Source organism: Artemia franciscana, chromosome 3 (assembly GCF_032884065.1).
Source record: "Artemia franciscana chromosome 3, ASM3288406v1, whole genome shotgun sequence".
In the NCBI taxonomy this organism is placed as follows: Eukaryota; Metazoa; Arthropoda; class Branchiopoda; order Anostraca; family Artemiidae; genus Artemia; species Artemia franciscana.
In genome coordinates this window covers 27863341-27890379 of record NC_088865.1, presented here as the reverse complement: position 1 = coordinate 27890379, position 27039 = coordinate 27863341, and the positions used below count along the sequence as shown (strand labels likewise).

The 27039-nt window shown below is 35.0% G+C and overlaps 2 protein-coding genes across 2 annotated transcripts in view; both read right to left on the bottom strand.

The window, feature by feature from the left end:
* The window catches only part of LOC136025110 (nucleolar protein 14-like), a 147476-nt gene extending 141252 nt beyond the window's left edge, over positions 1–6224 (bottom strand). The window contains exons 1-2 of the mRNA XM_065700843.1: positions 5956–6224; positions 140–289 (exon numbers count right to left, since the gene is read on the bottom strand). Coding sequence (XP_065556915.1) covers positions 140–289; positions 5956–6168 — 363 coding nt within the window. The 5' untranslated portion in view covers positions 6169–6224. The remainder of the gene's footprint in view (positions 1–139; positions 290–5955) is intronic.
* Positions 6225–10390: 4166 nt separating this feature from the next.
* LOC136025108 (coatomer subunit beta-like) overlaps positions 10391–27039 on the bottom strand; it is a 61119-nt gene continuing 44470 nt past the window's right edge. The window contains exons 14-17 of the mRNA XM_065700842.1: positions 25775–25936; positions 21154–21389; positions 17825–17977; positions 10391–10581 (exon numbers count right to left, since the gene is read on the bottom strand). Coding sequence (XP_065556914.1) covers positions 10510–10581; positions 17825–17977; positions 21154–21389; positions 25775–25936 — 623 coding nt within the window. The 3' untranslated portion in view covers positions 10391–10509. The remainder of the gene's footprint in view (positions 10582–17824; positions 17978–21153; positions 21390–25774; positions 25937–27039) is intronic.

The following is a 27039-nucleotide window of genomic DNA, read 5'->3' as shown; positions in this document are numbered from 1 at the left end:
ACCCTCATCTCCTTTGACGGTCTTAGAGGCATAAGTCAATGACAAATGAGAAAAAGACGTTGACTGGTGAAAAGAAAATCATAGCAACTTAGAAGTACTGAGTGTTTTTAGTCTTTAGAAGTCAAGGGCAAAACCATACCTTTGAACTAGTTTTTGCTCTTTCAGCAGCAAAACGAGCCATCATTTTGTCTTCTAGTGTCATGCTTGTATCACCTTCTCCAAGTCGTTTATCAATGAACTTATTTGTTTTGTATCTGTCTTTCAACATTGGTAACAGCGTTTCTTGTCTCTGAAAAAATTACAGGATAAAGATCTTTAAGATGCGTTGATTAATACTAGAGTTAATGCTTAATTGTCCCACTTAACATTCTTTACTTCATGATAATTGTTAAAAAAACAAGTGACTAAAAAAAAAAATTATTAGAGCAAAGGTGGATTCTACTGAAAAGAAAAGATAAATAAAAACAAAATGGTGCTGAAGACAGGGATTGCCAGAAAATTTTGTTTCAAATCTAGAATTTCCTGAAATTTCATTTCCAAGCTTCTAAAAAAAGATGTTTGAGTAATTTTTACAGGTATGAAAAATACAAGATCATATCTTGTAAGCTCTTTTCTATTCCTCATCTAGCTTTAAACTTTGAAGAAAAAACAAAAGAATGTAGCAATAAGTAATTAGTTTAATGCTGAATTTCTTCATAAATAAATAAAAAACTGAGCCTCATTGAGGGGAAAAAGATAAGGAATTGTGGAAAATTTTCTCTTTGGTCCATCTAATCTTCAGTTAACAATAGATACATCGAAAAAAATTTGTTTCCTATGCAGATTCCAAATACAATAAATTCCTTAGGTTTAAAGTTACCCATCAAGTTACAAACCTGAGAAATCCCTCGAAAAAGTTAAGGGATCTTAAATATAGACACACTGCCACATTCAGCATATCAGAGAGCCCTACATTTGAGGTTTCAGGCCCCTTTATGTACAACTGTAGAACTTTGTAGTCTTGCCAGAAGAAAGCTCATGGATACAAGCTTTTTTCCCCAGGGGTGATGGTATTGAACCAATGGTCCTACAATCAGGAAAGGACCCATTCAAACGGAAATCCTAAGTTCTAGTGCCCTTATTAAGTAGCCAAAAAGATCGAGGGCAACTAGGCCCCCTTCTGTCCCCTGTTTTATCCCAATGACATCCAATCAAATTTCGAGAAAAACGTATTGTTCAGCCTAGTTGGAAAATCCAATAATTATAATTATGCTTCTGGGGATTATATGACATCCCAAAGCTGCTGTGAAATCTACCCAATGTTTATATAAAGTATTTTTATTGTGAAATATACAGACTTTTTGCGGGGGGGGGGGTATTTTCAGCGACAGGCAAATTTTCCATAAGGATGATTTTCTGTTGAGAGGGAAGTTTCCTACAGAATTACACATGGGAGAAATTTACCCAAATTCATCAATGAATTTGTTTTATTGGTGTCACTTCCTTATTGATAACCCAATTTTATAGATAAAAATGTTCTAAGGGAACTGTTCAGGGTGAATTTTATGTGGGGTTGGAAATTCTATGGGAGAATTTTTCCGTGGGGGCGGGTCTTCAATGGAAGAATTTTATTCTCCCTATTATCATAGGGGGATTTTCTACAGGGAAAAGCTTTCCATTGGGGGAGTGCTGGTTCCCAGCGAAATTTACTGAAGAAAAATTTCTTCAGAAAATCTCTGAATTCAGAAAATTCTGAATTAGTAAAATCATACTAAATCATAGGCATGATTTGATTTAATGATCAGAAATTAATTTAGAAAATCTTTTTTTAAATGAAAGTAAGAAGAATATTCTGGGGGAAATGTCGATAGGAAATTTTCCTGTAAGAATTTTCAGCTAAGATGGAGTTGCCTGGAGATAATTTTTTTAGGGAGGGAAGAAATTTACACAGCAGAAATTTTTGCCTGGGTGTTTCCATGGGAAGAGGTGCATTTCCCAGCATTAAAAGCTCAAGCAAACTGAAATTATTCACTATATGAGGTGGGTCGTCCCCTTCTCAATCCTTCACTCTGTCAGCTAAAGTATGACTTTTTGTTGCAATTCTTTAAGAACAACTCCTGAAACACAAGGGTCATTTTATTGGAATAAAAAACTCCCTTAAAGTAATAGAAAACTTTAGCATAAAAAGAGAGGGACTGAAGAGAATACAGTCTCTTCGTATACATTTTGAGTTCTAATATTGTTCCTTACTTTCAATTACAGGTTGGCCTATCAATATACAGGTTGGCCTATCAATATACTGGTATAAAAACAGATCATCCAATTTATCTAAAAATTACTGCTTATATGATGAAGTGGACTGACTTGTACTATCTGCTATGTGTGTAGGCCTAATACGTGCTATGTGTGCACATTTTTCTATCCAGCAATCCAGAAAACCTGTTCTCTTCTTTTTGTATCTCTAAAGTGAAGGAAAAAATTTAATATGCAGATACACCCCTGGTAGTTATTAAAACCTGTACAGGCTTATATTTCTTCTAGTACTGCATTTCATGCTGACAATTTTACCATTTCACTAATTCCCCCTATAATTTTGATCTTAATTTTAATGAATGAATAAAACAGTCAAGTTGAGCCTATGCATGAATGGTACAGCAAGAATCACAAGACATTTATTTCTTAAGAACCTTGAACCCAAATTATGGATGCCGTATGTAATTTGTGTGCTCTTCTTAGTATTCTTATCGCCTCTTCTTATCTGAATAGAATAAAGGCACCAACAATTTGACAGTGCCATTCTGGAGCGACTGTCAAAATTTTCCTTCAAAACAGGATAACTTATTTGTGATTTGTAATACCATCTCTTGAAGCCGTTGTTATGTTTTGACAATACAAAATGTGGATATTATATCCAATACACTCATATAAGAAAAGAATATTCAATTCAATCAGTTTCCTGTTTTCAAAACAAAATGAGCTGCTGATATTTTTTTAGCTATGTAGTGTCCAAACTATCATTAATTGGTTAATCTTTTACAAAAAAAAAGGTTGGGATCAGGCAATGCATCAAGATACATCTGATTTTCTCTAAAATGCTTTTTCTTGAAAAAGCACATAATTTGCTCTTTGCTTGCCACATTTGTTTTTTCTTGAAAAAAATAAATTAAAATGGCAGTGAATGTTATATTGAAAAAAAGTTCTGAGTGTCAAAATTTGTTGTCTGATTTAGTAGAATACCAGGCCAACTAGAAATGTTCCTTCAGCCAAATCAAATGTAGACATTGGCTTTTATCATGAGATTTTTTTTCTTTTGAGAATATCTTGTAGTACCCTTGTCAAAATTTTTAACAGACAGCAACAGATCCTGTCAAAACATAGGTGACTTGAAATTTTCCTGAACATGTAAAACAGATGAGAAACAATTGGTGTTGAAATTCAAGGGTCCTAAGACAAAAACGAAGTTGTTGAATTTATGGGTGCTTTCTCAACAACAAGAGAATTGATGATTATTATATCTAATAGTATTTCACATGAAAAAGCATTTGTTTTTTTTTAATTGTAGTTTTACTGATTTGATGCTAGGTTTTTCCATCATCTGAGGAACAGCTGCTTGGCCAGATATCATGTTCATATTTTTAAGCATTTGACTTGGTTGATCACAGCACTGTATTTCATTTATCACTGAATAACATTGAACTAGACCCTCTCTCAGTACATTTTGTATATATTTTCTTTCAAATAGATCCCAAGTTGTAAAGTACAAAAATATCCTCTTTGAACTTCACTCTACTTAGATTCACTCAGAGGTGTTAATATGTAGATGACTTGCTGATCCTTGAAGTATGTCATAGAACTATCAAAAATGACCTCATCAAAATCCTACCCATGTTTTGGATAAAACTAAGAATTCATATGTAAAAGTAAATTCCACTAAGTCAAATATAATGACAAAAAACTTCTTAAAATTCTTGAAGTCCACTCCTATTTTCTTAGACTCTATCCCACCCAAAATGCAAATGAAACATGTTAAACTCCTCGATGTCATAAATTTCTGATAGTCTTAAGCAGTGTATGCATATTTCAAGGATTCTGGGCTTTCCAGACAAAGGAAACTCAAAACAAACATTTTTAAGCAGATTAACTCTGAAATGGCCAAATGTTGACAACATTTTCACTGTAAATGACAAAGAAATTGTTGCTGGACTGTTAAAGGTGAGAGAAAAAAACAAATTTTTATACTGTCAGGAGCAAGATTAAAACTCAAAACAAACTGGAATTATTCTATATATGAGGAGGGCTGCCCCCTCTTCGTGCTAAGGCTTTTTCAGTACTTAAAAATAAACAAATTTTTCTATTCAAACATTTCTTGCATTAAAGGAGTTACTTTTCAAGAATTAGGACAGAAAGCCAAGTTCAACCTAGAGAGTGGTATATTGAGGAGAGGGCAAGCCCCCACATGTATAGAATAGTTTCTGCTCAATATAAGTTTTAATTCTGCTTGTTTTTTTTCATTAAATTTCTAATTGTCTTTCTATTTGTTTTAAAGTTTAATGTGACTTCTTATTTTTAGTTAGAAAAACTTTTTCTTTATCTAATTTCTTATCAGTGTTCAAATAATGACAGGAAATTTGCCTCCCTCTCTATAGAAAAATCCTCTTCCATTGTATATTACTGCAGATAATTCTGCCTGGAATATTCTCATTAGCCTACTTTAATTAAGAAAAAAAAATGTTTTTCATTTAATTTCTTATTGTTTTTCAAATCAAGTCAATGACCTCCCCCCATTGTGGAAAAAGTTTAGTTACCATGAACTGTTTGATATTTGCATTATTAATGTCCAGAAATGAAGGATCCTTAATACTGTCAATTAAGACTATCTACAATGCCAATTAGGCTACAGTAGGCTTAAGGTGACTTGAAGCATCTACCTCTACTCCCTCTCCTTCTAGAGGGTCCTGACCTTTGATGACCTTTAAAAATATGGGTTTTAAAAAATTGAAACCTTGCAAGATAGATCTTCTGCTTGATTGAAGTACAGCAAATTGTTTTCAGCTTCACAACTTTACCCAATCCCAAATTATAAGGTTTTAAAGATATGCAAAAACACTTCCTAAATTTTGAAAAAAAAAAACATTGATATGGCTCAGAATTCTACTCAAATAACAGGAATTGCATTTTCAGGGTAAAATTCTAGTTGAGTGACTTCTTGCTATCTCAGAAAGGGTTAGGCTAGAAAAATAAAAAGTTTCAGGGAAGGGTCTACAGGGTAAAGTATATCCTGGGAAGGTATTTTAAAGTACCCACCCCCCCCCACCTTCTCCCTCTAGAGGGCCCTGAAATTTGCCAACATGACAGGTCTATACCTATTGAAATTTTGACAAAACAACATTTCACCTTAATTTTCAGTTACCAGTTGCTTTTTCTCTGCCTTTTGTTCTGAAAATGTAATTCCTGTTACTGAGTAGAATTCTCAGCCATATCAATGTTTTTTCAAATTAGGAAATGTATTTGCATATCTTTAAAATCTTATGAATTTGGATTGAACATAGTTGTGAAGCTGAAAACAATTTTGATGTACTTCATTCAAGCAGAAGATCTATTTTGCAAGATTTCACTTTTATAACCCCACATATTTTTGAATATCATCAAAGGCCAGGGACCTCTAAAGGGAGAAGGAGTGGAGGTAGGTTCTTCAAAATACCTTCCTGGGACATACTTTAGCCTGTAGACCCATCCCTGAAAGTTTCATTTTCCTAACCTAACCCCTTTCTGAGATAGCAAGAAGTCAATCAACTAGAATTTTACCAGATTTAATTCAATTATTCAATGAATCAAGAACAGAAATTTAAAAGGCCTATATTCTTTCCTGACCTATTCTAACCTAGCACAAAACTTATGGAATAGCCAAAGTGAAAAGACCTTCTTGTAGACTACACCTTCATGCATAGAATGAAGAAATCATAAGAAGATGATTACCTTCTTGACAGCTTTTTGCCTAGCAACTCCAGGAAGACCTTTCTCTTCTTTTAATTTTCTCCCAAGGATGTCAAACTTCTTTCTATTAATTTTTACTTCGAAAGGGTTTGTAGAAACTTTCTCTTTAACATTTACAATAGGTTTTACATTTTTCTTTCTGTTAATTTTATCACTGAGTCCTTTCTTTACTTTATTTTTCTTTATATTCACCATATTTATCTTAGTTAGATCTTACTTCACGTGCTAATAATTTAAATCTTGTAATAAAAATGTCACGCCATCTATATTCAAAATCATGTAAGTCAGCCACAGCCAACGTTTTTCGACCGCTAACCACAACCGCAATCGCCAACGATTGCCACCGCCAACGTTTCGAGCGAGTAAAAATTTGGTCCCAAAAAGAATGAATTTTGCTCAGAAATAGCAAAGTCAGAAAAATCTCTTGTACTTGGCTAACACCATAAGTGATGAAAATCACTGTAAATTTTACTCTGAAGGCATTAATCAATAAGCCCATTGGATTTTTGAAATATACTTGAAATAAAAAGATGAAAGGGTTCCATATTTAAAGAAATATGTACATAATAAGTTATACAAAAAATCTAACTCTATGCACAGTTTAAGATGATACTATGTCATATAAGTATCTAAATATTAACTTTTTGTCAGAACCTTCGACTGAACTGCAATTAGAACTATTGCCGTTTTTAATGTAGTCAAGTCAACTACCATCGATTACGGCCCAAGCGCACTCCCAGGTTGCTGTCGTAGATGAACTGGAACGGAAAATTCAATTGAAATGACTTTTTTTTACTTTTCGACCGACATATAACAAAGCCTTTGTCTTATAAAATAAATGTTTCCCCTACAGGAACATTACCTTCGTCCCATATTCGGTAAATTCTTTCCAATCTTTGTACAACACGAGCAACTATCTAAGAATATTCCAAAAGCATTCAAAGCTGCTTGTACAGTGAATGTTTAAAATTCCCTAAGTTATTTCCTGTATAAGTCAGAACTCAGTCCTAATAATAATGTTCAGGTTGTTGAGCTCAAAAAATGTTCGTTCGTCCTCCGTGCTTGATCTGAGAGATCTCTATGGCGTGTTATGTCTGTTATAACGTAATAGAGGCAACAATCTTGACAGGGCCTTTTGAGGGTGAGGCTTTTCTTATTCCAGCCATTCTCATGATTCCAATGGATCTGCCTTTTCAACCTAAAAGATTGCAATTCCCAATTTGATTAGCATATTTAGTTTTCAGTCCAGAACCACTAAAGCTATTATGTAAATATCAAAAATATTTATGTTGTCTGAGCAATAATTTTTAGTTTTTATTTCAAAATAGAAAATTACCTGACAATTTTAGAATTATATCTATCTATATATATATATAAAAATAAGTTGTCTGTCTGTGGATCAGGTGACGTCATGTTTCTGTGTCGACTGACGTCATGAAGTTAGTTGTCATCATTTTTGCTATGACGGTGACGTCATTAAAGATATTTAAGACATATATGTTCACGTAGAAATCTATTAATGTTTGAGTTTAAAATGACTGATGAACTTACAATGGCAAAAGCCGATGAAGATGCTCAAAGAGTCTATGCCAAAAAACTTGCTGCTGATAGAGAAAGTCAGAAAAGAAAGCGTGCCGAGGAATCAAAAGAACAGCAAGGAAACAGGCTTGAGGCTAAAGAACGCAAAACCGCGCAGTTAGATGAAGATCCACCTGGACAGCGAGAGTCAAAACATATCAAAACTGAAAATGATAGCGATGATGATTGGGTTTGGGATCTTGACTTGGATAAGGTCATCAATGCCTACCAGATTTTAGTTAAAAAAACAAAGGTTCGGCGATATGTATTTCATAGTGAAGCTGAAAAATAAAGAAGAAAAAGAAAACTGAAAAAAGAAAAAATGTAAAAAACTAAAAAATACTAAAAAGAAAAAACACTCAAAGAGAAATTACAGACCGGGACACAAATGACGACCGGGACAGAGGGAATATAAATAACGACCGGGACACTCAAGGAGAAATTACAGACTGGGATACCGGGACACAAATGACGACCGGGACACAGGCAATATAAATGACGACCAGGACACAAGTATTTAAGAATATCGTTCAAAGACAAATTTTTAATTGTAAGAAGACCGTTGAAAGAGAAATTTCTAATTGTAAAATGACTGAAGAACCTACAATGGCAACACCCGAGGAAGCTGCTCAAAACGAATGTATTCACGCCGAAGTAGCTGAGTTGGTAAAGCGTTATGTTTCAGGTTCTAGGTCCGAGAGGCTCCAGGTTTGAACCTTTGGCTTTAGCATTAATACAAAAGAAGAAAAAAACTAAAAAAGGTAAAAACTACAAAAAAACTAAAAAGAAAATATATATATATATTTATATATATCATCTTTTCCACAAAAATAATAATTTAGTGCTTCTGCTTAAAAACAGCAATCGAATTGATGCCTCCTGATACGCAACTATCAACGAAGTGGCAATCGTTGTGGTCGGTGATCAGTTCTTACCTCGAGATAATATTCTTTATAGGCGAAACAATCAGTTGACAAGAATTGCTTAAACTCATCGATGCTACGATGCCCTACAATATCCTGACGAATATAAATGACGCCCGGGACACTCAAATAAAAATCACAGACTGGGACACCGGGACACAAATGACGACGGGGACACAGGGAATATAAATGACGACCCGGACACAGGGACACAACTACAACGGGGACGCTGGGGGGCACAGGGGGATATATAAATGACGACGGCAACAAAGGAAATGGTCGATTAGCAATCACCATCAACAAAGCTCAAGGGCAATCAATAGAATCATGAGGTATAGATCTGAATACGGATTGTTTTCCCATGGACCATTATGCGTTGCATGTTCAAGAGTCGGTAAACCTGACAATCTATTTATATGCACGCGCGCGGGGGGGCTTGGGGGAGGGCGCGAAGCGCCCCAACCAACTAGGTATTGGGGTGGCGCGAAGCGCCACCCCAACAGCTAGTATATATATATATATATATATATATATATATATATATATATATATATATATATATATATATATATATAAATATATATAATGTATTTATGCATCAGAGAGGCCTAATGTAGAGGTCGGAATGTCATGTCGATGTCATGCAGAATTTCCACCCACATGAGTAATAATACCTCTTCAGGTGCACTATTTTTATTGTATCATTTGAATATAGGAAGCTTCCAATCTTCTCTTTATGACCTATCTGGTTTTCTTGCTTTCAAACAATTTTTTTCTCCAGAATCGAACTCTGATTGTTATGTATCTTTTTAGCTAATTTGTAATTACCAGATACTCCTTAAAATTGACTCGATGAATCCAGTGCAATAAATTGTCAAGTGTACTTTTAAGTTTTTGAAACCAAATATATAGCTTTTATTGTCAACGATGCTCTTTTCAAAACTCTCTATATGTAAGCCCACAACTAGAAAGGCTTTTCCCCAGTATATGGGTACAGCCCATGCTAATTCTTTGAAAAATCACACCTAAAAAAGACAAGTCAACGGCAACCACATGATAAATTCATCTTGTCGCAGTCAATAATCTCCACAATCTAGCTTATAGGGGCCATAGTGTTATTATCAATGAGATGACAAGGTCAATGTTTAAATATATGGAATGATAAAAATGAAGGCAAAAAGTACGCCACCAAATTCACAAATCTCAGAAACGGTAAGATAGAATAAAACCCTTTTCCTATGTTTTTCCAGAGTGCCAAAAACTTGGTCATAGGTTTTTCTTTTCCAAAGTTTACTGTAACTTAACCTACTGGCATATATGGCAAGTCCAAAACTTAAGCTTTACACCTTGTAGTACCACCATTTTATAGTGACAGTGCTTAACATTCAGTAGAATTTCCCTTGCAGTACCAATCCTATTTTGATTGGAAATCACGCCGAAAACATTTTCCTATTGGTATTCTTATGACCTTCTTGAACATTTCTTCCTGCTAATATGTTCTTGGTTTTCCTTCCATCAATTATATCTACAAGTTTGCCGTTAGGAGCATTCTCGACAAGATATAATTATACTAACCATTTCTAACTATAAATGCTATGATAAACTATAAATTGTCAGACCTAACGGTGCTGTTGATAAAATAGAGACAGAGGTATGTTTTTTTCATTTCTTCTATCATAAGACTCTACTCACAATTTACCGACACTCCAATTTAACGACAGAATCTGACCGTCTGACCGCAACATTTTCGAGACTCTGACCTATATTGTTTTTTTTTTACCTGTATGGTCAACACCAGCCGATTTACACACAGTTAAAATCCCTATTGTTAAAATAGAGCGCAGAGAATATAAAATGGTAATACGTCTTTGAGACAAAGATATGATGCTTGAAAGTAAACGCAACCTAGTTTGAGATTAACTATGAATATATTTTATTTTAGAATACATTTCCAAAACACCAATAAGCCATTTAATTTTCATCACCAAGCAAAACAAAAAATAATTCACAGCAATTGAAAAGAAACCACTTCACTTTATACACCAGTGGGCTTTGGCATAACTCTTTGGATGGCATTCACTTTATCACCAAGACTTAAAGCCATTCCCTAAAAAAGAGAAATAAGTCAATAATCAGCTTAAGAATGCCCATGCCTCCTCAGAGGTAATGTTCTATAGACATTAGAATGGTGCAGTTACCAAATTGAACAACTTTACAAAAAATGAACAAAATTAGCAAAGAAGACAAATTTCTAATTTCTGTTATAATATAACCAGTCGTTTTGTGAAAATAATCCACAAATTTTTGTTTCCTAGTTATTGTATTTGCTACTGTATTTCAACAAGAAGGATTTGTCTTTAAATGCATTACACTCTGAAATTAGGCAAATTTACATATGAAAAAATAATGCAAAAGCCCAAGTTATTCTGATGTTTCTTTTATGGTTCTGGGGTAGAAGTTATTATTATTATTATTTCTTTTTTTTTACAGAAAATTTACTTATAAAGAAGCGAAATAAGATTCAAACAAGTAACTGGCGCAAAATGAACAAAGAAAAACTTAGAAAAGCGGAATTCAATCAGCCTGGCTTCCTGTTGACTTCATTTCATCAAGACATAATCTGATACGACGGTGAAACTTCACTTGTTGGTACCACACTGATCGAAACTTCTTGCACTTTGACTTTACAATCGCTTAAAAGTATTTCGCTAGGACAAGGACAATATTTAGGACAGAGAACAATACAATTTATGATAAATCCGAATACTTGGTTTTACTTCAGCTTTTAAACGTTTCATTACGACTTTATTTATATTTCTAGCTACAAAACATGAGTCGAAGCCTTAGCCTATTCAGCTAATATTCAGCTTAAGACTTCCCACAAACTTTGATGATTACGAGCAATCAGAAAATCTTCAAACAAGTCGCTATGGTGGCATATCAAGTGGCTCACATCATGGCATTGCGGCTGATGAGCATAAAAGTACGACGGCAAAAAATTTCTACAATTATTAAATTTCAAAATAGGAAAAAAGAAAACAAAAGAAAAAACGAATGAAAGTTGCTAAGGAATCTGTCGTTTTGCAGGCCTGGAAGAGTAAACACTGGCAGAGCTAATAATTTCCCCCTGGAAAATCATAAAATCGAATAAAAGTCAAACTTATGAAAAGTGAATATAAAACATAGTTTATAAATGGGCTCATAATTAGCTCTCTATGATGGTCATATGTCCTGCCTAACCTTTAAATTTCAGAAGCATTACTCAAATTTCTATTTTAAGGTACCATTTGCACTTTATAACGGCTTTATCGAGTCAAATTTACAAAGAACTATAAGATAGAAGAATTAACTTTTAAATGAGCCCTTGAACAGTTTTCTATGATGTCCCAGTACCCCGATAGTGACGAAGAACATAAAGCAGGAGAAAAACGAGAACATATCAGTGCTACTACCGCAAAAAAGTGATTTTCCATCTTAATAAGGAAGGGGGTTGTAATTTTCCTCTACAAGGTTTTGACAATGGCGATTCAAAGGGTGCACTTTTTGGTTTGCTATGACGCCATTTTCAAATCGCATGCAACTAAATGACGAGATCCATTGGGCTGCTGGAATAGCGCTTAGTTCAATTGCGAGACTTAGTCTCCTGTGCTGGGCGCAGGGGTTCAATGAAGTGGAAGGCACTTTAATATTACCGGTGAAGGTGGCAAAAAGCCAAGCTTATATGAAGTTCACCATCACCCACCTAAAAGCTTGGTTACACTACACAATTGTCGTCTGCAGTAACTCATTGCTGACAATTTTAGTGAAAGCCAAGCGCCAGTACTCAATGTTTGTTTGTCTGATGCGTGTCTATTGTTTACTGTGTAATGTTTGAAATTAACCGAGTAACGTCTTTGCTAAATAGTAACTATTCTTCACTATTACCTAAATAAAAAATGTGGTATTGAAGACGTAGGGCAGTCACATACTGCTTTTTCTTTTTACTTCTATTGGGAGTTCCAATGTCCAAAATAAAATTACTTTTCAGACATTTTTAAAACACCTTTAGGCTTGCATTTTTCACATATGTTCCAAAATTTCTTTCCTCTGAAGGATATCCCATGCCCCCTGAGCCCCCAGATGTGGGGAGTGAATTACATCAATGTAATTCTTTTCGAATACTCAAACATAGCCTACAAGGGACACGATCTTTGGTGAAGCGGTCAGATCTATCAGAGTTTAAGACTCTTCTATGGATGCAAAACGACGGTCCTTTAGGTTTTTTTTTATGGTTCCGATTTTTGTTAAGGTTTTATTTGGAAACAGAAAAAGTCACAAGGAGTCATCCAGAACGCCTCTACTAGGACAAATGAGCCTTAAAACGTCCTTACCGTTCTTGAGATTTTGCTGATAAGCTTTTTTGATAGTTAGCATGCAAATAGCATGTTTTGATTGTTTTCAACATTCATCTCCAAAGCTCTGGAGGGTTATGACATCCTATAGGCGTGATTAACATTTAGACTATTCTGGTCAAGATAGCTATTGAAAATTTTGATCGAATGTTTTTGGAGAAAGGGCAGCTAAAGAGGGCAGCCGTCCAACCCCACTAAAACTTCTACCTAACCGTGTCCCAAAAGCTTGAACTAAATACCCTCTGCCGTTCTTAAGTTTCGTCTTTTTGATAAAACGGATTTCTTTTCCCTAATGATAAATCCATATAAACAATGGATAAATTGCATAACTTACACTCCTTGATTCTAGGCTGAAGAGGGCATGGCATCCCTAGAGGCATAGCTATTAGACCTTTTGACTAGTTGGAAAAAAGAAGAAGTTACGAAATTTCGACCCTTGTTGAGGAGAGGGGGCACATAGAAAGGCAAGGAAGGGGGATCAACCCTAGAGGGATAGTTATTTGACCTTTGGAGTATTTTGAACCAATTGTCTATTTCCAAATGTTTGTCGGATATATTTGAGAAAAAAAGTCGTGTGGGTTGTGGTTGTCCACCCATTTCTTGACTATTAACAGGAACACTGGAATCTTCAATTTCCAATCGAATAAACCCCCTACAAATTCTATATGACAATCCTTTCCATAAAAGCCTTATATGTTAGAAACAGGCAACTAGTATAACTTACAGCCTCTGTCCTGGAGGCTTTGGAGGAGGAGGTTGTCAACCCGATGCATGACTGGTTGCCCTACCATCACTTTTGACTCTCAAAAAGGGAGATAAAACTTTCGATTTACAATCAAATGTGCTTCCTCTAAAGTTTATACGACCCCCGCTTCCATAAAGACCTTATATGTTAACAATGGGCAACTTGCATAAATCTAAGCTCTTTTCTCCAGGCTGTAGGGGGTTTGTAAACCCTGGAGACATAGTTATTTGACGTTTGGATTATTTTTAACAAAATGGCTATATCAAAATTTTGATCGTATGCAATTGGGGAAGAGACGGCGTGTGGGAGAAAAGGACTAGTTGCTCTCCGACCACTTATGACTCTTAAATTCGATATTCAATTGAATGAGTCCACTCCGAAGTTTAAACGATCACCTCTTCCATAAAAACCTTATGTTAACAATGGGCAACTTGCATAGATTACAGCCGTTGCCCCGGGCTGAGGGGCTTTGTCAACCCCCTGAGTTATGATCATTTAACTGCTGGCCTATTTTGAACAAAATGCCTATCTGAAAATTTTGGTCGGATATATTTGGGGAAAAAGGGCTCGATGACAGGGGGGGGGGGGCTGGTTGTCGTGGCTGGTTGCCTTCCGATCACTTGATTCTGAAAAAAGGCAGTAGAGCTTTCGATTTTCAATCGAATTAATCCACTCCAAAGTACATTCTATTCAACGACACATTCCATAAGAAACTTATATGTTATTTATCGGCAACTAGCGTAATTCACAGTCCTTGTCCCGGAAGCTGGAGGGTCAATCCTGGATGTATACTTATTTGGCCTTTGAACTATTTTGAACAAAATGCCCATCTTAAAGTTTTGATCGGATGCATTTGGGGAAAAAGGATGTTGCGGGGAGAGGGGAGCTGGTTAACCTCCGATTTCTTTTGACACTTAAAAAGGGAGCTAGAACTTTCAATTTCCGGTCTAATGAACATCTTTCAAAGTTTTTACGACCAACCCTTCCATGAAAAGCTTATATTATAAACAATTGGCAACTAGCATACTTTATAACCCTTGCCCCCCGGGATATGGGCGTTTTGTCAACCTTGGCGGCATAGTTATTTGACCTTTGGACTATTATTACATAATGACTATCAAAAAAATATCGGTGGCATACATTTGGAGAAAAGAGGGCGTCAGGGTGAGGGGCTAGTCTCTCTCCAATCACTTTTGAATTTTAAAAGGGGCACAAGAACTTCCGATTTCTAATCGAATGAGCTCCTCCAAAGTTTATTCTACCATTCCTTTCATATGAAGTGTCTTTAGAAAAAAAGAATAAAACATTGAAAGCTTAAGACTCTTTACTATAGGGAATGCTATGGCACTGCCTCTGACATTGACTTTCTCATTGCATAGAATAAATATGAAAAAGTATAATTGGCATTGAATATGCAAGGCTAGGCTCGGTTACGCAATTTTTTTTTTTTTTTGGCTTATCACTACTGCAACACGATTTACATGGCCTGAGCAACATGAAGTATTGCAAAAGCGACACTTTGGTTTTGTTTCTTCGCTATTATTAAACACTGTAATTGTTTATTCCTAGAATCTTTTAATAGTGCGTTCCGACAAAAAAATTTCTCCGAAAGATTTATTGACTTTAAAAGAAAATGGCATGAAAAAACAAAACAAAAAAAAACGCTGTTTCTGCTTAAAAGCACCATCATTCTCTATTTTCCTGACACCCTGTAAATACTAGTAACGCTAAAAATGCAATATGTACTTAAGCATAACTGTTATTCTTCTACAATTGTTTTGCTTCTGTGTTACTTTGGCCTAAAACATAAAGACCGTTCCTTTATTTCCAATTTATTGATAATAAAAACAATTTGGTTCCGGAAAAGAATTTTTCTCACTATCAAATATACATAAGTAGTCAGTAATATGTACTTAGTACAAGTATCTAGCCCCTTTCTTTATTTTTGAGCGCGTTGTACGATTATTGCTTACAAACCACTCTCCGTAATAAAGATAGAAACAAAGGTTGTTTCTGCGCTCAAATATATATGAGAAACCAACAATAGGTAGACCAACAAGCACAAGTTGTAGACGAGTCATCATCGAAGATTATGATCCGATTATGATATACCAATGCATTACAATAGTCATATTAACTAATCCAGCCTGAGCTTCAGTTTTTGAGTAAAACCGCAAATTGTGCATCTTTACTACTTTCTCGCCGGAAACCAAGATTGGCAGCATTAAAAAAAAAAAAAAACCAAAGTAATACTTAAACCCCCTCCCCCCCGAAACGTTTGTTAAACTCGTATAACAGAACAAAATGAATATAAACAAATTTTTATGCGTTTTTAATGGAAAAAATCTAATAGGTAGCATGAAGGAGCTCTCGAGGTGTTTCCAAGTAATGTAGTCCAAGTCCGTAATTGCAGTATTTAAGCTATAATTACATTAATTTATGTTTTATTTGTACATAAAACACCAGACACGTACGAAGATTTTTTGGGGGGACAGCCCAATAGCTAGAAAAATGTATTAATTATTCGAATAAGAAGTGCTCCAAAAGTCAGCAGAATCTAGGATCTTGGGAGGGGCTCCCCTAGTATCCCCTCCTCTGTCCAGGTCCCTTGAAGATATTTTTCCTGTATTTCCCGCATATTTCCCCATATGTTTTGTTTTGGGTTTATGCCCTCTTCCCTGAAACCAAAATTGGCAACATATAATACATATATATAAAAAAAAGAGAGAAAAAAAAGAAAAAAAAGAAATAAAAAAAGAGAGAGACCAAACCAAAGTATTGCTTCAGCAACCCAATTACAGAGATATGAAGATAGAAAAGGTTAACAATAAGGTCGTGCCATAAATATTGATAAAAAGTATTTAACAAAAAAAACAAAAAAACTACTGGTTGGATTAAAAAATTTTTTGCACATTTATTACTGATATAATAAACTATAAAGAGATTTATCTAAAATGGCCTCCATTTGCCTGACCACACAGACAATGTTTGTTGGGTTATTCATCAATCGCTGTACGGGTGACATCTTGAGAAAAACTGACCACAGTTTTTACCAGTGCCTACTTCAATGAGCCCAGATAAAGGTGTCGTCTTGTACAGAACAGACCGTCTAAAAATGACCATAATCTGTAGTCAAGTGGATTAAGGTCTTGGCTGGCTGACGGTCAATGGTCACAGCTAATAAATTCGGGTAGATGATTTTTAGGCTACTGCTGAGTAGTTATGGCCTTATGTGCAAGTGCAGCGTCCTGTTGGAATATCCATGGTATGCTTTGAAACAAGGTTTGGTTTAGAGGCTCCACTATTTTTGTTGAAGTTTTCTGCTGATAATTCCTCACCGCGGTTTTAACGCCCTTTTTACATAAATGTAAAAAAGTGACGCCGTCATAGGACACTCCCCATCAAACCATCACTGAGACAGGATAATGACCTCCTTCGATCCTTGCCACCAGTTCGTGGACCTCCTGGCATGACCGTGCATAAACTCAGTTATTTTGTTTATTGAAAATTTCCTCCAAAGTAACCATTTTTTCATCTGTAAAGAGGACTTCTTTGCAACCCTCTTTACTTTACACCTATAACAGGCGTCTTGATTTTTTCCCCCATTTTCTTTTAATGCAACGGTAAGGCCCTGTCCTGTTTGTCGTATGAAAGCCCCAAGTCCTAAGTCTTGTTTGATAATATGACTAATGGTTCTCGGCGCAACACCCATTTCCAGAGCCATAATTCTTTATTTTCGGACATAATTTCAATTAATTCTTGACCTAACGGCGTTAATATCCTGTGGTGTACGAGTCACGCGAGGCCGGTCGGGTCTTTCACGGTCACTTACTCCTCCCGTAAAAAAAAAAAGAAGAAAAACTTAACAGTGCGATACACAAAAAAAAACGCATAGTATTTAACAGTTTTAGTAACTCAAAAATATGAACTTTTTCTATTCTATTTTTATGAAGAGCAACCAGAGCAACACGGTTCTCTTTGTCTGCCCACTCCATAGTAACAACTCAAACCAGACTGGAACGTTTTGTCGTGTTTTTAGTTTACATGTCAATCAGTCAGTAATTCCAACATAACTGCTGCGATCAGTTTATACTTTTATAAACTAAATTTAATATTTAGATTCGTATCAATATTTACGGCAGGACTTATAAATAAACTGATAAACGACACAAAAAAAAGGAAAAAAGAAGAAGAAAGGACAAGAAGAACATTACCTGAGTTTTTGCACGAATTCGAATGTGTCCTACAACAGAACCATTGTTCTCACCTAACGGCTTCTCAATGCTGACGTTTGCAAGAGCATCTTCTCCAAAAATTGACTTGGCATATAAATTGGCTGCCAGCATGTTGCAATCTCCTTCTAAAGTCTATAAAAAGGGAAAAAGAGATATTTTCTTTTTTTATGGAGCTATTTAAGAACAGTTGAGATAACCCTAGTTACGGCAAAAGAGTGCTGAACAGTATAAAAACCTCCCGAGTCACTGATGACACACAGGGCGTAAAAAAGACGTTTTGGTTGCTCGATCTTTTTCACAGGAACTGGTAGCAAGCCTGTCATCCAGTCATATGACAGCTGACTTGATCCCTGGGCCACAGAGTATCAATCCACTTTGCTATCACAGGATGTGGCCTGAACAGGTTAGTCTATAAATACGCTTCTCAATAACATCATAATGATCTTCATGATAAGAAGTTGTCCACTGACGTAGAATCTAAGCAAATCTGCAAGTTCTTGACAAAATATGTCAATTATTTATGAAGAAAGTGACTACAGGAAATAGTTTGGAGACATGACTTGATTATCTTTTATTTCACAGCTAGAATAAGCAAATGAAAAACTTGACGATTATACAGCTATAACCCCCCCCCCTACCCCCCACCACGTTTTTCTTAAATTTGAAGGCTAAAAAGAAAACAATTACACATAGAATGATGGGATCTATACCGTAAAATGTATCACAAGTGCACTTCTAACCCATTACTTTTTGAATAATGACCAGGTGTCTCTACTAGGCATGGCTTGAATGTGGTTCGGAGGATAAGCAGAGTGCACGCTACATGTATAAACCTACATTTTGGATATGATGAGTATATTAGAGCTGTGTGAATTCAGCAAATACAGGAATCATCAAATACATACATGTCTAAAATTGACAGCCTGAATAGGACTGTCATTTATATTTTCCTTGCAAGTTTTCCTTGTTTTCCTTGGTACTAACTACGGAATTAGATAATGATCTACTAATAAAGTAACGAATTTACTATACTACTGACATGCTATGGAGATAGATTTATAAGATATTTGTTCAGATAACATATCTGTTCTCTAACCTTAACCAAGTGTAATATATAAAACCATTAATCAAACTTTAAAAATATTACCTTTTCGAAAAAAATAACACGAAAAGTCAGGAACGGATAAATATACAACATAGTACAAAAAGATAATCACTTTCCAAGTATATAATTTCTTTTTGGTCAACCTTCTCGGAATATTTTGATGAAAGTAGTTAAGCTAGGTGGAAAAAACTTTTAGGGAATCTTTACCTGAGATACTATCTGAAAGCTTTCACCCCATTCCCTACGATTTTCCAAAACCTTTATCCCTCTCCCAATTACTGATTCTCAATGGACAGTATATTCCAAATGTTCAAAAAACAACATCAATTCTCATTACAAAGCCATCTAAAGTAAACCCAACACACAGCTGTGTTAGTTTCTTGGCTATATTTACCTTAAGAGTTACTACTCCTTGAGGGAGTATCCCACACTTACAAAAATTGAATAATATAAACTAGAATCCAAATATATTTAACAAGTGAAACATTCGACAATTCAAAGAAGAAGAAGACAAGTTTTGGCTGCATAGTATATTTTATTTGCAGCAAGTTAAGTGATACTGTTCTGGTCCAGTGATTATTGATTGAATTGACACCCAAGCAAGCTAGTGATTACAGAAGACACAGAACAACTGAGTGATACGAACGCATATGACCAATTGGTCGAACGTTTCAAACCCCAAACAACAATAACAACAGCAACACATTTTATTGCTATCTTGCATTACATCTAAAGGGGAAGAGCTAAAAATTGAATTAAAAGAAGTGAAAAGGACTTTCGGATATCCAGAATATCTATATGCTTTAGGAAATTGTGTCGATAATTCCTTTGGCGATATTTTGAGGCGTCTACTATAAAATAATACAAAATAGTAATTTAATTATATTACCATATAAATAGCAATAGAGATGAATCAATAGAATGATAAACAATCAGTTCTTATTGATAAGACGATGGTTAAGCATTACTGAACTGAATCTTTGTTTTCTCACTAAGACTTTCAAAATCCATAACAGCCCCATAGCTAAAAATAACTTAACTGTAATGACAGTAGGCTTACCATGAGAATAAAGTTTATTTGAAAAGTTTTGTTAAGAATATGAATTACAGTCTTTGGCGCTTATTCAGCTTAAAAAGCCCCATATCTCAGCATTTGCTTCGTTTTAATTCTTAACTAAAAGACAAGAGAGTAAGGGAAATAAAACTGGCGTCTTTATTTATATTAATAGTTAATAAGATGCAATCGTTAGGCTCAGTTGGCTTCCAGTTAATAAATATTACGAGGTCAATAAAAAAAATATTCATTGCCGCAAAAAGAAAGGACTAAAACAAACTAGTGAATGTTCAACCCAGGAACTGGAACTGAAAGGGCACTACCGGATAGGATGATATTCTTGAATTTATGCCCTTGTTTCTCAATTTTAGCCCCTAATCAAGCCTGGAGAGCTTTCAAACTTATTAGGCTAATAAAACAAGTCAGTCCTCCAGGATTTGCCTTTAACCTCATCTATGAACTGTCAGGTTGGATTACAATGTTGTCACTGGAAGCAACGTAGTTTACAACGAAGTAACGAGCAACGTACTAAGCTCGTTTCTTTTTATTCAACTTAGTAATAATAGATATTATTCATTCAAGTTCATGTTCCCTTTCATTAATTTTACGATAAATTGGACTTGTACCTGCCCAAAGATGATACCGCTTTATATACAAAAAATAAAATAAATACAAGGAACTGCTACTACTACTACTACTACTAAGGGCTCACAGCAGTACCTAGTCACCATAGGCCAATACAGCTGCGCACGCTCTTCTTCCATCCCGCTCTATCCAAAGCTTACCCTTCTACCTCCTCCTAAGCAGTACTAATTTCCTTTAAATCCTTCCTTACGATCTCCCACTCGGGGATAGACCTGCTTTTCCTTTGGCCCTAGATGGAAGGCCGAAAAGGACAATCTTTGCAATCTGAAATCCTTTATCTACAAAATGCGGCCTAGCCATCTCAACCTTTCAAAGACCTTCCAAGAATGCTTGGAAATTTCTTTTCCAAGACCCTATCAATTGAATGCTATTTTCTTATTTAAAATTTAACAACAGCATTATTCAATAGAAAAATACACAAAATAAAGCATGCCTATAGGTTTAATTAGATATGATGTGCTAGAAGTCCAAAGAAAGAAAAAGAAGAAAAGATAAAGGGAAAACCTTTGCTGGTGTCAGACACTTCATGTTGGTAGATCTAAGCAAATGTTCTAAATAATTGTGGAGGTCAGTAAGAGTTGTATTCACAGTGACTTTATTTTCCCATTCAAAGTCAGCCCACATTTGTCTGAAGTCTTCAAGATTACATGCAGCTGGAACAATGTAATCCATAATATCAACGTGAATGTCATTGATAATGATAACATTTCGGTCTGACTGAGAGCCACCCACATCATAAACTGTAAGAGAATGAAAAAAAAATGTAAAATTCAACCGAATTACTAAAGGCTTTTAAAATACAGTGTAGGGGTATACATACATAAAACCATTCAAAATCTTCTAAATATCTAAGTGAACACAGAATATGTAGGATTAATTCCTTAAAATTAAACAAACCAGAAAAAAATTAGCCCCAAAAGGTATATAGCTGCAGTTAAACAACTTATTCAGTCATAATTTTTTAAACTCTAAAACTTCAACATTTTTAGTATCAGTACTCAAACATGGCTGAAAGTCTATAATTTTTTGTGCCTTCATAAACCTTTTAATTTACGCATTGGCTGTCACATTTTAAAATTTACCAAAGGCTCTAAAAGATGCGTCTTCCTTTCAGAACAACAATAAGTTTCTTTTTTTTTCAGCTTTTACCAGAAAGCTGCTTATGTAAAGCTGCTAATGCGCATATGTAACAAACTACTTATGCAAATGTTTAATGGCTGAGTTTCATCACCAAATTTTTATCACCTAACTTGATAGGGGATCCATATCACCTAGGTCAATTCCTAGTATTTGATTTCATTTAAGTAAGCTATAACTCAAACTATACAGCAGGTATCTTTATGAGAGTTTGGCGTTGATTACGAATATGAAGTCCTTCTGCCACAAAAACAGACACGCTTTATATTACTACTTAACTCTCAATATATTACATCATATAAATATATATTTTTCGAGCTATTGAGTCAACTAATTTACACAGAATGATAATAAAAAAAGAACCTAAAGTGATCCATGCTCATTTTAAATATACCTTTTAAAGACTTTTGTTCTTAAAGCAAATATCAAAGTAAAATAATTCGATTCGGGATTCACCAATGAAAGAAGGGGAGGGGGGAGACTTCACTAGATATCAGAAAATTAGACAGGAAACAAGATAAATAGCCCCCCCCCCGCAAAAAAAAGAATAAATAAACTCCAACAATAGCTTTATTTGTATCATGACAGATATATCTAAATGCCGTGAAATCAAATCACTTAGTGTATCTGGCTAATTCAGATTCGTGTTTTGTGAAAGTATATTCGACTTTTATATGCTTGAACTGAGGAGACATTCTGGAGCTTAAACAAAAAAGGATAGAAATAGGAACGAGGCATAGAAGAGGGGAGTAGCCACAGAAACCGAGTACAGGGTAAAATTCTCCTTTAAGATGGGTCCAAGGTAGGGCAATATCCAGGACGTTGGTTCTGGGGGGGTATACTATTTATATTATCAGTATTTTACGACAAATTTGCGAGTCGCTGAAATATCTCCCGGAGGAGGGTCTAAATCCGATAGCAATTCCCTCCTCCCCTTAGATACGACCTTATTCCAAGGATACAAGGAAATATTTTAAGACAAATGCATGCATATCTGCAATAAATTTGATATATAGACCCAAGCGAACTTTATTCCGAACCTCTGACTCTCTAACCAGGACATAGATGTAACATGGACAAAAAGAGGGGAGAGGATCCACGAAAAAAAAGAAAATGAGTCATTACTACGTGGATAGTATTTTATATTTGATATTGATTTACGCTAACATGTAAGAATAATAATACTTGCAACGTGAGGTGTATAGTGATGTAAGAGGCAAATTTTTCAGTTGGAAAACTGAACTCCCAAACTAGGATTATCCCCGTGAAAATTATGACCAAACATGGGAGTTGTTCATGAAAATCGTTTTTTTTGTTTGCAGCTGAAAAGGTAGCAAGTCAACATTTGCATCCGGATGAAAGTAGGGCATAGTTTCGAGGCGGAAAATATAAATAATAAAAAGGGTGAAACATTACTTGACTGGTAGCTATTTTTTACCGCATCCGTCGTTACCAGGGATAGCAAACTCTCATTTAAAAAGACGGAAATTATTATTTGTTTCTTTCAATCAGATTCTTGTATTAAATAGCTTTCTTTCAAGAAATATTCGGCACATTCTTGAGTATATTGCATCGCGATCACGGAGATCATGATAAACAGAACCCCTGATTCACGTTTTATTTTCCGGAAGGAGGGAATGGAGACCAAGTGAAATATCTGAATATTCATTTCTAGAGTTACTTAACTAAAGAAAATATATAGCATTTCTCATGCTAGTTTTTCTTCACTATTAAGCTGCGCTTAAAATCTGTCGCTGTTATGACTCTCAATATCTCTCACCCAAATTCACTACTCGGAGCAACGACCAATGATTTTCTGTCCCCAAGAGAAGTTTCAAAAAATTTTTTGGTCTTAAAGCGGAAAACAGAAAGAAAGGAAAGGTTAACAAAATGTCTGCCGTCAACGATAATCTTGATTTCCACTAGTATAAAAGCAAAACAAAAATTCAGGTAGTCTAGAATAAAACGAGGGAGGCAGGTACCCCTAGGATTAAAATAACAAGTTTGTGTTGATAATTTGGTTACGCCTATGTCAGTGTTTTCTCTGGTTTTTAGATGGGCTAAATTATAGGATTTAACAGGCTGTTGAAGATCGTCCTGGCCGAGTGGGTTGGTGCGCTGGATTCGGGATCCCTTGTCTGAGAGGACGCGGGTTCGAATCCCAGTGTACCCAATTCTTCAGTTTGGGACGGGGGTCAGTTAGCCAGAGTCGACCCAGCTCTAAATGGGTACCTGCAGAAATCTGGGGAAGGTAAACAGGAAGGGTGTGCGAAAGCACAGGATGGCTTGCCCCCAACCCCCCATTGCACTTCCTGGCTGAAGGGCCAAGAAACGGAGATCAGCACCGCCGGTACGGACTGTAAAGTCTAATACCGTATCCTTAAATTATAGGATTCGTTAGGTGGGAAAATTGAAAACAGCCTGTTGAAGAATCAATTGTTCCCTAAATATGGTCTAAATGATTAAATTGATAGGATATAAAATTAATGAAATGGTGTATTCGAGTATTATTTTTTGTTTTAATAATGATTGTTGAGGTATAAAGAAGGAGTTGAGTATTAAGTTAGTAGTAGCAGGGTAGATGATGTTGCAGTTGTTTAGTTGTAGATGTTTTTTTAATCCCTTCTGAGGTGAACGTAATTTCTTTTTTTAATTTTCCGAATTCAAGGTGTTAAGTTTCTTGTTAACAAATGTTAATTAATTGGAAAAAACTTGAAAATTGCAGAAATGAAATAAATCATTTTTGGTGAGTAGATGGGAAAAAGAGAGATATAGAAGAAGCATGTTCATAGCTAAGATTATTATTTGTCTGAAACAGCCAAAACTTAACACAAACAATAAACTCTAACTCAGCAATTTATTTTCTGGTTCATGTTTTATTTAGTACCACCTTAAATATTTTAAACTATTCAGCGAATATTCCTAATTTTCCTATGGTAAAATCAAGGCAGAAATTTCACTTCATAGTTCTGTAATGAAAGGGGGAAAAGTCAAAATCAATTAAAAACAAAGTAACACCAGTTTTGTCTAGTTATCTTGCATTTTATAGGGTTAGGAGTTGCTTTGCCAACTATTTGATCCATCAATGTGTCCCCTGATATCCAAAAATGGGTCATTTTTAGCTAAAAATGTGTCCATCTTGATATCCCAAAAACTAGATGTAATTTTTTTTTTTTTTACCAATTGTAATATTAGCCGAAAGACGCTTTGTAAACCTTTTTCAAAGTGGCCAGTTAACATCGATTAAGTGGAAACAATAAAAGAAAAACCATACAAAACATTCATACAAAATGACATGGAAATCATGATAAATATAGAAAATAATATCTAAGACCACACTGACTATGCCCAAGAAAAAAAAAGTGTGAAAGTACGAAACTCATATAAACACGTAAATCCCTTAATTTGGAATAAACCCTTTACTTACGACATCTCTGGCAAAATCACGATGCCTCCGCCCTAAAAAAAAAAAAAAAAAAAAAAAAAAAAAAAAAAAAAAAAAAAAAAAAAAAAAAAAAAAAAGTACTACTTAGGTGAAAAGTACATTTTTTTAACCAATGAATATATATCCAGTTGGAGGAAATTCATTTGATGTCATAAATTTCAAAAATGTGTTAGTTTCTTCCCTTTCATGTCATTGTGTTCTGGAACATGGGAATGTACGCTTTTGACATAAAATGTATCCAGTTGGCACACCTTGGTTACGAGTCCAAGCAAGCGTTGACTTGTCCATGCAATTGCAGGGAAATAACTATCAAAATTTGTGATTGTATTATCAAGTCTAATAACACCAAGGACACGCTGAGTACCTTTGCTTAGTGGATTAATAGCCTTTGAACCACAAAATACAGTACAAGATAATACGATCATGTTATTACCTGAGCACAAAGTTATATTTAGAGTAACTAATTATTATTATACTGCTGCAATATGATTTTACTTTTTAGCCAATTTAGGCATTAAAAAAAGAAAAGATAAGAAAAATTACCGATATTTCCAAAAATTATGCCATTTTCTGTGGATGCAACTTTCACACTGGCTTTTATGGTGATATAATCGTGAGGAGACAAAACGAAAGAAGAGGGCTTTTCTACAAGTTTCAAATCGCCGATTGTTGCTAATTCTAGGGTACAGTTTTGAAGCGTATCACCTAAAAAAAAAATAAATAAAAAAAAGTACATATATAAGAAAGTTATACGCAAGGAAATCATGATAATTATAGAAAATAATTTCTAAGACCACACTGGCTATGCCCGACGGGGAAAAAAGTGAAGAAGTAAAAAGGAGGACATTTCCAGTTAGTGCAAAAAGGAAGGATAAATATGCAGATATTTCGATTGAAACCTCTACTCAACTGGTAATCAATGCACAAAGTAAAGAGTAAACATATACAAAAGGAGGCTCAAGAGAACAATTAAACAAAACACTTGATTTAAATGACCTCTCAAAGCAACGGAGTAAGAGTAACTAAATAAAACCATCCAACAATTAATGGTTATTGAAGCTTGGGAAGTCATTTTGTGTAAAGTCTTTTTAAGCAGTATTACCTGGTAAGCGAATAGAGTTCAGAAAAGCTTAAGAATTGCCTGGATAGCACCAGAAAAAAAAAACAAAACGAAAATCAGTTAATTTTCTATTAATATATCATTAACTGAACACAGCTACTGCCCAACAAGTTTGTAATTTTTTAACAGTAAGAAAGTTCACATAAACACATAATCACAGATTTTTAAAATATTCAAAAAGGGTTTGAAAAATGCAAATAATATCGGGTTTTTGAAACCAGATATTTCAGACCGACATTCATCCCAGAGCAAAGAAAGGGAAACGATAGCATAAGTCGGAAGACTTATAATATTATAATTACAGCAAAAAACTCAATTGACCTTAATAATAAGAAAAAAAAAGAAAATGAGATATCGATTATCTTTAGAGGTATCAATCGTCTCTGGCCTGTTAAAATTTCCAACGCCCAAAATCTGGGATTCTGAAAAGACGACTTTCATTCGAAGCACCAAAGAGCATTAGGCCTAAGAAGAAAAGCTACTCTGGCAGTTTTCTTTGAACAGACATTCCTTACACCATCTAAGGCTCATATAAATAATTGCAAATTTACCTAGCAGTGCGCTTAAGCGTACAAGGATTACTCATTACATCTCTTCGGCGGTTCAGAAGCAATGACTGGGTCTCACATTAACTAGATTAGTACCATGAAACTCCATTGGCAGGTGTCAAGGGTTACTTACACTCCTA